A 12722-nucleotide genomic window follows, 5' to 3' on the forward strand; every position below is an offset into this window, starting at 1 on the left:
ACTAGCTTATCATTTTAGCTTGTATGATTTGCAAGGTGGTTCATACAGAACCTTCAATTATAACATGGGGATGCAAGGAAGATAAATTTAATTTTGCTGACTGACATGCATATATCACAGACGACTATACGGAACGGGATAAGGGAGGGAAATCGAGTGAATGGTTTAGGAAATGTTAGCCCGAGTTTCCTCTGGCCCTCACACCTACACCATGGTGTCAGGTCCAGGGGAAACTCGGGCTAAGGAAATGTGAGATAGTAACCGTTTGCGATGAGGGCTTATATGTAGTGTACAGTACTAGTACGTACTATCATACTAGAGACGTGTGATATACACTTCTCTGATCATACCAAGACAGTAGGAAGCGGACAATAAAACTATTCCTTTAACATCAGACGCCGGTGGTCGGCCACTTTATCATCTGACATCATTGTGCCGACTTCGACGCCCGTCATGCTCGTCGTGTATATATTGAATTTGGAGTATAAATTGGGTTAAACAGTTACGTCTAATCTCTAGAATAACTCAATTCAATGAGAAGTCACTATAAAACCATGCATTGATCGAAAATGTACCCGGAGGAAGAGCTGGTCCATATTCTTCGTCTGACATTTTTAGTGTGTTTCTTAACTCACACTTTGTTGTGCATCGCCGCCATATTTGGAGAAATACCGAAATAATTATAAAAGCTGATTCATGAATGGTTCGATCCTGAAATGTTAACCAATCAAATACTCCGATACAGACTACTTCCGGTGTTATACTTCCGGTATTGCACACGTGTGTATCGTAAACAAACTACCTGAATTTTGTTATTTTAAAAACTGCCATGCCGAAGAATAAAGGGGGAGGAGGAGGTGGTGGAAAAGGTGGAAAGGGGGGCTCAAAGGGAGCTGAAGGTGGTGGAGGTGAAAAGGAGAAGAAAGGCGGAACCGCTGTTAAAGTAAGATAGTAACTTTATGTCAAATGACAGCTTTCATTAAATTCATATTTTCCATACGCATCAACTATTAATATTATCTGATTAATACGTGTACACATTTTCAAGCAATGAACTTGACTAAGTTTTGAATTCAATTTTTACTGATTTATAACCATGGAAAACTACTGTTTGGCTTTATACAACCACAGGGACATGTATAGTTTAAATTTATATGAAATACATTTAGATATTATATTTCTGATTAGCTTATTATGACAAAATTAGCCGAAATACCTTTATGTATAGCTGAGCATAGATATTTCTGACTATTTGTATCATAAAAGACTAGACATGCCCTTTGGATACAAAATTACAATAGATACCAGCTTAAGTAGAATTATGTATTAAAAAATGTTTAAAAATAGAGCTGATGTCAAAATTTAAGAATCTAAAAATGATAACAATCCAAAATAGAGTTAAGATCAATGTAAAAACGATACTATTTATAGTGAAACTATTTTTGGATTATTATCATTTTTATTTTAACCCCTTTGGTAGAATCGATCTATAATGGCTTATTGTATAATTATGATTCTCAATTTTGGTTACCTTCTTTCGTGTTTGAATTATGAGGATTTGATAGATTTTAATTGAATCATTGTCTGTTTATGTTTGATTACAGGTGAGGCATATTCTATGTGAAAAACAGTCAAAGATTTTAGAGGCAATGGAGAAATTAAAAAGTGGGACAAAGTTCAATGAGGTGGCAACTAATTACAGTGAAGATAAAGCAAGGCAAGGGGTGAGAATTTAGTTATGATGATTATAACAAGTCAGGTACGGGCCCAATTTGGGGCCACATCTTTACATGAAATTTTAACTGACTCTAATGAACACTGAGCTACAAATATTCCACATAAGAAAAAATAGCTCAGTTTAACAGAAGATTTTCAGTTAAAGAATAGATTTTTTTTTTCAAATCTTTATCATTAAGTGACAACTTAGAACAAATATCCTCACCCCTAACTACACTAATTTGGCACGAATAGATGACTCAAGTCATGCAGTGTGAATGAAGAATTAGTTTGTAAGGCCAACCAAGCTAAATTTAATCTTTGAGTCAAGTTAGAAAATAATGATATACACCCTTATTGGAATATGTTTCCATTGGTTATCTTAACCCACTGTACTTTGTCTCTTGGTCATAACTAGGAAATTTAGTGAGTGATTGATATCACCATCACTAGCCATATAAATGGACAGATCTATGAGGCATGAAAATACCAATACATTTAAATTATGTTACCACAATTAACCTCAGCTTCTGATTCTAACCCTAAACATTTCTAAAAACTTGACAACTTCAGAACAGTTGGTATCAATCAAAATTTTGATACAAGACTGAGTGCATGATTTCCTCACAGTCACTGTTAGGGATAATCAGTACACAGAGCTGGTCACACAAATTATATTAACAAACATGCTGTGTACTGCTAAAGCAATACATGTCTCCTACCGTCTACATACCCCGCTAAAATAGTAAGTGACCTTGGTCTTGACGCAAAAACTCTGAAACTTGAACTTAATCTGTAGCTACTCATATTGAATTCGAAGTTACAAACCAACTTTACCAACATACCTTGGACCATGACTGAGGAAAATTCAGAAAACTGAGGGGACAGACTGATCGACAGACAAACAGATGGACGCATAGGAAACCTACAGTCTTGCCAGTTTCACCGGTCAGTGACTAATAAAAGAGTAATATGGCACGTTATCCATTAATATCTAACATATAATAAGCGCCAACAGGAAGATGTATGAGAATGAAGTTGACCTCAAGAGTCCAACTGATGTAGATGAAATAAACTACTGGTATAAAAGTACCGAGTACAATACACTATGTGTAAGGGAAAATAAGTCACTGGTGTAAAAGTACTGGGTACATTACACTGTGAGTGTAAGGAAAATAAAGAACATTTTGGAGATAAAAAACAACAAATGGACATTAAAACCAGTTATAAATTGGCAATTGTAAAAACCAACCACACCTCTTTCCCTTCATTACTAGGACTGGTATGTTTTACATCAATGTTTGGAGTTTATAATTGACTACAGTATTTTTACATTCCCGTAAAGAGTAATGATGACAATATGGTGTAGACTTTCTGTTAATTGCCAACCTTTTTATATCTAGAGATCTCATAATATTGTCAAGTTGTCTCTTAATATACCCAATGCAGTTGTGCTTTCATAAGCAGCATTTTGATTTCACTCTATTTAAAAGAGTTATTTCCCTTTGTTATCTGGAGTATTTTCTCTTTTCTTCTCTCAATCTTGAGATCTGTCATTTCCATATATTTATGCATTATGATACAAAAGTGTAGATCACATTGGTATTGGACCTGAACAATCATATATCGTTCTTACCAGTACTGTAATAATGGTAACTTTCCCCAGACAGTAAGACAATTAGTTAGTTGAATTGAATTATATGAAGCCAGATGAGTGATACAGGCCATATAAGCCTCTTTTGATGAGAAAGGTTCCTTTTTTGAAAAGATTTACTTGTCTAATTTTGTCCTGTTTTTTTCTGATGAAGGGCGACCTTGGCTGGATGACCCGTGGTAGTATGGTGGGGCCGTTTCAGGAGGCGGCCTTTGCCCTGCCGATCAGTTCCCTAGGCAATCCTAATTACACTGACCCACCAGTGAAGACAAAGTTTGGCTATCACATCATCATGGTTGAGGGAAAGAAATGACAATTTTATATTTTTATGTTCAATACTGCATGTATTTTAGCTGATGTAAATTGGGTTTATTTCCAGATGAATTGAAGAGCTATACTTTTTTGACATTTGTGTTTTTGAATGGCAGATGTATGCAACCTTATATATATATATTTACCTGCTATCTTCATGGATATTCAATTCAACAAGTTAAGTTTTCTGTCTTCGTTGAATAGATGTTGGTTTTTTACTGGAAGTGTTCAAATATTTGTATAAGGAACTACATGCTTCTGATTCTGGTTAGTATTTATAGAAAAAAAAATAGCCCCTACATGTAGTAGGAGCAGGGACTAATATCTTTTTCCCATAAATGATTTCCAGAAGGAGACGCCTGTGAAGAAACTAAGGATATATTTCCATTTCTATAAAACAAATTGCACCAACATAAGATGCTTGGTAACCTTCTATATGGTTTAAAGATTGTCATAAAGAGAGATCTTCTCTACTCTCTTTGAGAATGTCATACAACAATGTAATGCTTTGTATGTACTGCCTGGTTAGCTTATAAATCTGAATAGTATGGATTTGTTTACAAACATGTACATGTAGTACATTTACACCCGTGATATCTATTTGTTGTTCCTTATTGTTCTTCCTCAACTAAGAATTTAAAATCCTGTTGTAAAAGATTAAATACATGTACAGAAACAAGTGTATTAGGAAAGGTTGTAATGTCCAATGTAACGAAATGATTTCTAAAACGGTCCCTCCATGTTGAGGTTATGTATACATGTGATATCGGATGTGGTTATACAAGACAGTATACTCAATAACTCAATTACATTTCTCTTATTAAACTGGATGAATATGATGAATGTGTTTTCTTTGAGATCAAGTCCGTAGTATTAATACCTTACTACTGTATATTGTGTCAGTAAGATAGAAAATTTCTCGTATGGGATGGAAAATGACACAAGTAAATAAAAGACAAATTCCATAATGTCGTCTGTGTTTCTTATAGCCATGTACTTTTCTGAATCAGAATAGTCATGTTCCATCAAATCACTAGGGACACTACCCCCGATATAATACCGGGTATATTAAATTATAAATGCGAGTCGTGATTGTCTCCCTTGATACAATATATAAATTATCAGTCATGATGTTTGTAATAATGTATTTCTGATTGTCTAGATGTGGTCCCCTTTTCTAAAGCACCCTGTTTGCAGTGATATTATGGAATCAGGTTAATGTTGTGTCCATCATCAGTTTAGTCTTGATAAAATAACAGCCAAAGAAATGATTGATTTGCTTAAAATATATTTTATTTATCATACTGATATCACAAACAAAATCTTAACTACACACTCACACACATCCCTTCATTCATATGAATTCAATATACAATTTTCTGAAGATTTAAGATTGTTGATCGATGAACGTTTCTGATTCTATTTTAGGGCATACAACACGTATGACATATACCTGATCTCGTGATCAAAACAAAAACATTATTAAAGTTGCAATAAAGTGCAGAATTAAATATTAAATCATTGTCCAGAGCTTCAACCCAGCTTTAACTAAGCATACCCATACACCATTGATAAAGGCTGTACATATGCTGGAGTTATTTCCCTTGTTTCAGAAAACGTCACACTGTGTACATATCAGTTACCAATTGTTTATGTTAGGATTATTTTTAAAATGTTTGTTTATTAATGATGAAAATATGGCATTGTGCTGATTATTTTTAAAAAGCTTTATTGTGAAGAAGTTTGTAATTTTTCAAAAAACTTCATCAATAATGCCTTCCTAATATGATTTCGTACAGGAGACAAACAAGAATGACTTGGTTCTCACCCCCTCTCTCAACTGCTTTAAGTAAAAAAAGCCCCTCAATTCATACATTTTTCCTGGTTATATAAAAATAAATGTCCCACATTCTTCAGGAGAAGAGAAGAATGTGTGAAAAAAAAGAATCACCAAAAAACCTTTGCTATAAAATCCATTATTTTTTCACCATAAGTTAGTGTGTTCATTATTGTGAAATAGACAAAGAACCATTATAAATCATTGCTTCCTAAATTTTGAAGAAGTTGATATGGATAATGATTGGATTGAAAAGAAAAAAAACTGCCCTTAATATATTATTTTCTTCCTATTCAGCTGACTAGTTACTGTGACTTGTTGTTTCACAAATGAAATGATAACATTCCTCATATCCTCTTCTATAATGGCTGCTCACAATATTACAAAGAAAAAAAAAATTACACACTCAGCGGTCAGCATGGATAATATATTATTATCTGTCTGACTAGGGTCCTTACAGCATATTTTGATGAGATTTCTTTCTCTATACAATATAACACACAAACATACAATGATTAAAATTAACAGTTCATTTCAGCACTAAACTGTGGACCTATCTACCACAAATCATACAAAATGTCTATAATTTCCATAAAGATTCAATAAAAGATCCATGTAAATAAGAGACCTATAAATAGAATATCTGGTTATATATGTCTCTGGTTAAATTAAGTGAAATTCCATTCTTATCACTACCCTACTTTTCCATCTCTCCATCAGTGATCATTACCATGATATGGAAACAAATCTTTAATCTGTAAAATTTAGGAAGACGCACGGCAGAAAAGCCTTATAACAAGAGCTCAAACGGACCGTAATTGATATCCGACGATCTCAAACATGTCATATTTGATATGTAAACCTAGTGACATCCATAGTCAGATACACTAGTAACATTGAGCAATAGACAGTGGGTATCTGATGGGGACATCCATCTGTAGATAGGCCGAGGTTTGGGTGATATACCTGCATGACAGCTGTTCCAACAATCCGGGATCCGACAGGTTTAATGTAAGAAATGTGCCTTTGGTATATCGGGAGCTACATATGGGGGCAGACCAGTTAATCTTTCCACAGCAAGTTTGGAATTATATATACAGTCATTGACACTAACGCCTTTATAGGAGGAACCAACCAAACTCAGGGGTAAGTTCTTGTCCTTGATGTACTTGAAAATTCTCTCAACGCGTTCATTATGGCCTACAAGATACTGAGGGATGCAGTCCTAGAAAATAAATAAACAGATAAGTTTCTGGTAAATTAAGGAAAAATATTTAATAACTATACATTTTGTTTTCATAGCAGTATCTTGTGGAAGATTTGAATTTATGAAGGAAATTTTAAGTTCAAAAATGTGAAGTTGATGGCAGCATCAACGACTTGATTGAAGCATCAACGACTTAACATGTATATGTAAAATTGTAAAATTAATCACAAGGGTGATAAAGATTATATGTTAAACATGGCTCTATTATACGGAAAGTTTTTCAGGTTAATATCAAGCTTGACAATTTTGGTCTTGAATGAAAATATTCATTTTTAAGGCTTTGTGGATAAATTAACCCTGATAAAAAATGATAGATTTCTATATAAATCAATTATTGGAACAAAACTTACATTTTGAATAATGACATCGACTTTCAATGGTTTTTCAGTAATATTCAGATGGTCAGAAACTACTTCATTTGCAAGTCGTGCTATGCCATTTGGATTTAATGATCCATCTAATCTCTCGAGAAGTTGGTCGTACCACGCTCCGCCCAGCATCACCTGTGGGTAAATTGTCAATTAGAATATCTCGCTCATCATTTTATAAAGCGAGGGTCTTTACTGATGTAATAAAACACCTAGATGGGACTAAATGGGTGTTCTGGGGTAATTAATATCTCATTTATCCATATTTGTAAGGTAGTTGTTATGTCACACCCGATTTTATTGCATTTGCACCAAAATCTTAGCAACACCAAATGGTGTCGGATAATTCTACGTTTTCATATAGTAGTGCGCTCTGGCCCTACACCAGACATGGTGTCAGGGCCAGAGGAAACTCGGGCTAGAGAATGTGATGCATCAGAACCAAACATGTCTCCTGTTGAAACTGTCGCTTTAACTTACCGTAAATCTAGAAACTTTCCCCATAGCAAATTTTTTGTCTTGTTGTGGAAATACACAGGAGTTGTACACCACACCAAGTATAGGTCCATCTTCAGAGGAAGGCAGTAGGTGACCAAAACCCTGAAGATCCAAAAACAGAAAATTTCCTTGAGATCTCCTTATATATTGCACAATTTGTTCTTACAAGCTTGGATGTTTTAGTCACTTTATATGTCATTAGCTGTGATTTCATGTTAATCTGTGTTACTTACATCACAACCAAATTCATAGATATTATAAATTTATTTTTTTAGAACTGTTACTATGACAAATTTACAATGACCATCTCCATGTCATATTTTAATGAGACAAACAGTTTAAGATAGATTGAGGTTACTTTGTAAGATAAAATTAGGAGATCAATTTACCTTAATTGGGCTCTCCACTGGATACTCGAGATTCACAACAACAACAGACACTGCAGGGATTCCATCTAGTTCTTCAGCTAATTCACCGTGTTCTTCAGGCAGAATTTTAGCTAAATCTGAAAAGATACAAAGCTAAGAATCAGAATATTTAGATTGCCTGGTTTAGACTACACATCTAACATTTCATTACATCATATGTTATAATCACTTTGCTTAAAGATATCGTATTATGAAGCCCCACCTCGTAACATTACTACACTGACAAATGGCGAACCAGTCCCTATCGCCAAATTAAAAGATTAATGTATAGCAGACAGCAACTAATCTCCACCAAAGGACAGATTTATAACCTTCCTCACAGGGACGAATTCTCAACAAAAGGCAAAAAGTGAGGCAGTGTCAAGGGAGACCTTAGAAAGAAAGATCTTACCTCCAGCATATAGAGAACTGAAAACATGGTCTGTAGTTATCTCCCCTTTTTCACTGGTCACCTGTCAATATAAACAAAAATTATTTACTGTCACAGGTATTTTAACTGCCAATGATATGTTGATCCTCCCATAAACTGTCAGGGTCATTTTAGAAGAGGACACCTTGTAGTGGTTGGTGACTAACTCAATCAACATACAGGAGCCGTATCTTACAGAGTCAAGGAGTAAAACGGGAGTATAGACTTGCTCCAGGCCCAACTCGATTTGCAATCTTCTCGGAAGAGAAGCTTTCTCAGAAGACCACATTCCGTTATATGTAAATCGATTAAACCGGAAGAACATAACCCAAAACAAAAAAGTTTTTAAGTTTTCTCAAACACTGTGACACAAACATATGTGTCATAAATCCTTCTGTAGTGAAACTCATCACTCGGCACACTTAAACATGGTCGCCACCATCTTGGAAGATAAATTTTCCAGCTTCGAGATGGAAGAGGTAGAAGATCTTCCAGAAGCAGAAGAGCTACAAATCGAGTGACCGGAAATTATATTCTAGAAGGAGAAGAGTGCAAATCGAGTTGGGCTCTGGACACGACGACACAGGATATCAACTTTCTGATAACACTAACCAATTCAAGTAGGCTAAGAGACTGAACACCGTTGAGGTTATATTAGCCTTGTGTTATCCCCATACAAGGTTATTTGGTAAATAGTGATTTTTTAAAGAGTATCATTGTAATGTGGAATTTATTTAACAAGTTCAATTTTTTTATGAGTCATGAGCCATAAGGTAAGTGACATACTAAAATATCTCAGAAGTTTAATAAATTCCATACTACAATGACAAAAGTGTAACATTCCATTTATCACACAACTCGTATCTATATGAAAAATTAGCAAAAACTCTCAAAATTTCCCAGACAGGCAATTTTGACTCGAACGGTAAATTTTCTACCAACAAATCAAACATGTAATGTCATCACACATTTATTATGACATCAAAATCATCACACATTTATTATGACATCAAAATCATCACACATTTATTATGACATCAAAATCATCACACGTTTATTATGACATCAAAATAGTGTTATTACACCTGGCCATATGATATGACAGTACATGTGCTATGCGACTCAGACTCGGACCAATATTTTACATAACAGACAGTTTTTGACTTGTATCCTTTACATAACAATGGATGGTGACTGTAAACATCGATAGAAGACATATAGTAACACTATCATCAAACACGCGATTTGGCGACGTCGGACCATAGTGATGTAAGCTACACAAGATACCAAGACATACCAATGCAGCACCATCCTTGAAGGTCAGTTTCGTACATGGACTACTTGTATGTAATTCTGTAGGCATTTCTGGCCTGCTCAAGTGTCCCACTAAAGCATCAGACAGCTGTTGACAGCCTCCTCTTAACGACCACACGGACCAGTTACTAACGTAGTCCTGTAACGCTTTGTGTACATACGGTGTCTTCGCTGTAACAAAAAGTTTCTCAAATTGTTAACTTTATTTACTTTACAACAATTGATAAACAAGTTATAGTGATTTATATAATCTAGCTTGTAGGACCAGATTGAAGCATGCGAGGGGTTTTACTGTAGGAGGAAATCGGAAAACCCATGGAAAACCAACATGGTCAGGCAGGTGCCCCCATACCTTTTCACGTACGATCGGGGAATCGAACCCTGGTCACCTAGGTGAAAGACAAGTGTGTAACCACTGTGCCACCCGACCACCCAATTATTCTCATCAAAGACTATTTTTAGCATAATCAAAGTTTAGTGCATTACAACATTTTAACAGATAAGTGCAAGCATGAATTAGCACACCAGAATTATGTGCCAAAAAATAAGTGTATAGAATGTGTAAGTTTCTAAAGGAAAGCAGGAAAAAATCTTAGTTAAAGACCATTCTATAGATCATTAAAGCTTTCCAGTGGAAAATTTTGAGGAAAGGGATATTGTCGAAACTAGGGTCTATGCTTGGCATTAAAAACCGTGAAATGTGAATAATTGAAGGCATTAAAATCACCATTTTATGTGAAGTTACTTCCAAGATTTTTTTCTGCAACTAAAATTATATCAAACATGAAAGATATGTACACATTTAATTCTTTCGTTGAGAGGTATCCCACCAAAATTTTGAATTGAACTTTCGATACACACCTACAATATGTTAGTGCTGCCATCTGTTGGGAATGCAAATCAAAACGTTTTACAATGTTATCTAGAAACACTTGATAAAGTGTACACTATCTGTCAACATGGGATCATGAACTTGTGCATATTTTGAAAATCTTTTTTCAGAAAATACAAAAAGAATATAAAATGAGCTGACCATGATAAAAGAACACAAGAAATGATAAATAGAATTACGATAGCTCGTTGTTAATGTCCTGCGTTTCCTTTTTTCCATCTCGTAAAGCTTTGGTAATGTTGATCTTATGCTGAGTTTTCTAACATCTCCTGCATATATTCCTCTTAACATTGGGTCTGCCAAAAAATCTGCTGCCTGTCAACAAAATATAGGAAACGGAGCACTAGTTCATTAAATCTAAATCACTGCCTCCGCTAGGGGGTCGAACCTGGGACCTCTGGCTTACTAGTCTTACACTCAACCGATTACCGTAAGCTTAAGAGAAGACCTCTCAAGCCAAGCGGTATATTATGGCTAGTAATTACCAAGGTTACAAATACAATTTGGACAGAGAGAAAGACCAGAACAGAATTAAATAAGTACATAACACGAGGTCCAAAGGCATGATTTGTCTCTGGGTATTATCTCAAAACTCTTTAAAATGCTGCAGAATTGTACAGGTACTAGATAAATTCAAATTTTGATCATAACATCTGGCACTTATGGCCTCATTCAGATGGCAAACGTATCTAGGGTAGCTATAATAAGGGGTAATGTTTGACCTTTGACCCCTCTGACTTTGACCAATCATCAGTAGACCTTATCTAATAAGGTGTAGAATATGATATACATGTTGTGAATATAAGTTGTTGAGGGTTCTTGTACACAATCTTTGATTTCAGAAGTGGTCAAGATTGACCTTAAGGCCTACACCTTGACCAATGACCACTAAAATTCTAATCAGCTGTAGAACTTTATGTCATTATGATATAATACAATATTACTGTCCAACCCTCCCACTTTATTAAAAGGAAGTGTTACACTGTACATAGATAATTTTAATAAAAAGTTGAGGGACAAAATATGTTTGTATACATACATCTTTTCCATAACGTCTCGACACAAATGAATGTACACTTTCATCTTCTGTCCCCTTTGCAGCGCGAATATCCTGAATAATGTATGATATCAGCCTTTTCTTCAAAGGTGGAACGACCTTAAACAATTTATCTATACCTAGAAAACAAAATATTGAATTAGATATCAGGGTTTGGAATTAACTCTTTATAACTATTAAAATGCCAGTTAAAATTTTGTCTACTCGCAAATTTTTGCTAGTATGTTTTCCCTACCAATAAATAAAAATACTTTAATGAAAAATTGTTATGTTTAATGGGTTTTTTTTGTTGTTGTTGCTATTTTCGATGAGAGAATAAAACTGAAAATAGGCCAATTGAAAAAAACATCAGCAGAGACAATTCTTTGGTAAAACCATGAAAATTCCACCCATGTTAGAATAACCTTTATAGTATATCACCATATATACATGCATTGTCCGTCAGAAACATGGTTTTTACAAAACAAGACTTATTTTTAACAAATATTTAACCATGGTTCATGCTATTGAAAATATTTTTTCCTATATTAATTGGCCTGTTATCCAGTGAAATCACTTGTGTAATAATTTTGCATATGTCACTAGTGTAATATACCCCGGAGTATTTCTCATTGACTTCATCAGTCAGAAATGATGTGATGTCATGATATGGACAATAATGTGACGTCATGATATCGACAATGATGTGACATCATGATATTGACAATGGTGTGACGTTATGATATGGACATGTAATGTGATGTCATGATTTGGACAATAATGTGATGTCATGATTTGTGAATGGCCCAACAAAATATCTGTCTCCACATGTACATGAATGAAAGGATTCTGAGTTTGGTGATAAAAAGTATGTTTAAATATGTTTTCAATTCATATGTTTCTATTTTGCATGACAATGCTCTCAAAATGTAAAAACTTTCAAGACTCGTTTCATAAAATCACAAGTTATTTAAGATCCTAAATCTAAGGA

General features: G+C 34.6%; 2 protein-coding genes across 2 annotated transcripts; one reads left to right on the top strand and one right to left on the bottom strand.

The window, feature by feature from the left end:
• The first annotated feature begins 306 nt into the window (after nt 1-306).
• On the top strand, nt 307-4647 carry LOC117319782 (peptidyl-prolyl cis-trans isomerase NIMA-interacting 4-like). Its single transcript, XM_033874528.1, has 3 exons — nt 307-943; nt 1605-1724; nt 3525-4647. Exons 1-3 carry the CDS (start codon nt 830-832, stop codon nt 3681-3683), a joined length of 393 nt encoding a protein of 130 aa, XP_033730419.1. The 5' UTR covers nt 307-829; the 3' UTR covers nt 3684-4647.
• Nucleotides 4648-4953: 306 nt separating this feature from the next.
• On the bottom strand, nt 4954-11874 carry LOC117319783 (protoporphyrinogen oxidase-like). Its single transcript, XM_033874529.1, has 8 exons — nt 11735-11874; nt 10875-11010; nt 9787-9974; nt 8472-8532; nt 8042-8157; nt 7635-7754; nt 7137-7289; nt 4954-6744 (listed from the first exon to the last, which is right to left on the bottom strand). Exons 2-8 carry the CDS (start codon nt 10984-10986, stop codon nt 6526-6528), a joined length of 969 nt encoding a protein of 322 aa, XP_033730420.1. The 5' UTR covers nt 10987-11010; nt 11735-11874; the 3' UTR covers nt 4954-6525.
• Nucleotides 11875-12722: the final 848 nt, after the last annotated feature.

This window comes from Pecten maximus, unplaced genomic scaffold (genome assembly GCF_902652985.1).
Source record: "Pecten maximus unplaced genomic scaffold, xPecMax1.1, whole genome shotgun sequence".
NCBI classification, from domain to species: domain Eukaryota; kingdom Metazoa; phylum Mollusca; class Bivalvia; order Pectinida; family Pectinidae; genus Pecten; species Pecten maximus.

Excerpts from the sequence above, each read along its gene's own strand:
- LOC117319782 (XM_033874528.1), top strand. The coding sequence starts at position 830 with ATGCCGAAGAATAAAGGGGGAGGAGGAGGTGGTGGAAAAGGTGGAAAG. Across the intron at positions 944-1,604 it reads AAGGCGGAACCGCTGTTAAA|GTGAGGCATATTCTATGTGA; the intron begins GTAAGATAGTAA and ends GTTTGATTACAG. Across the intron at positions 1,725-3,524 it reads AAGATAAAGCAAGGCAAGGG|GGCGACCTTGGCTGGATGAC; the intron begins GTGAGAATTTAG and ends TTTCTGATGAAG.
- LOC117319783 (XM_033874529.1), bottom strand. The coding sequence starts at position 10,986 with ATGTTAAGAGGAATATATGCAGGAGATGTTAGAAAACTCAGCATAAGA. Across the intron at positions 9,975-10,874 it reads GACATTAACAACGAGCTATC|CGAAGACACCGTATGTACAC; the intron begins GTAATTCTATTT and ends TTTTTGTTACAG. Across the intron at positions 7,755-8,041 it reads CAGTGGAGAGCCCAATTAAG|GGTTTTGGTCACCTACTGCC; the intron begins GTAAATTGATCT and ends TTGGATCTTCAG.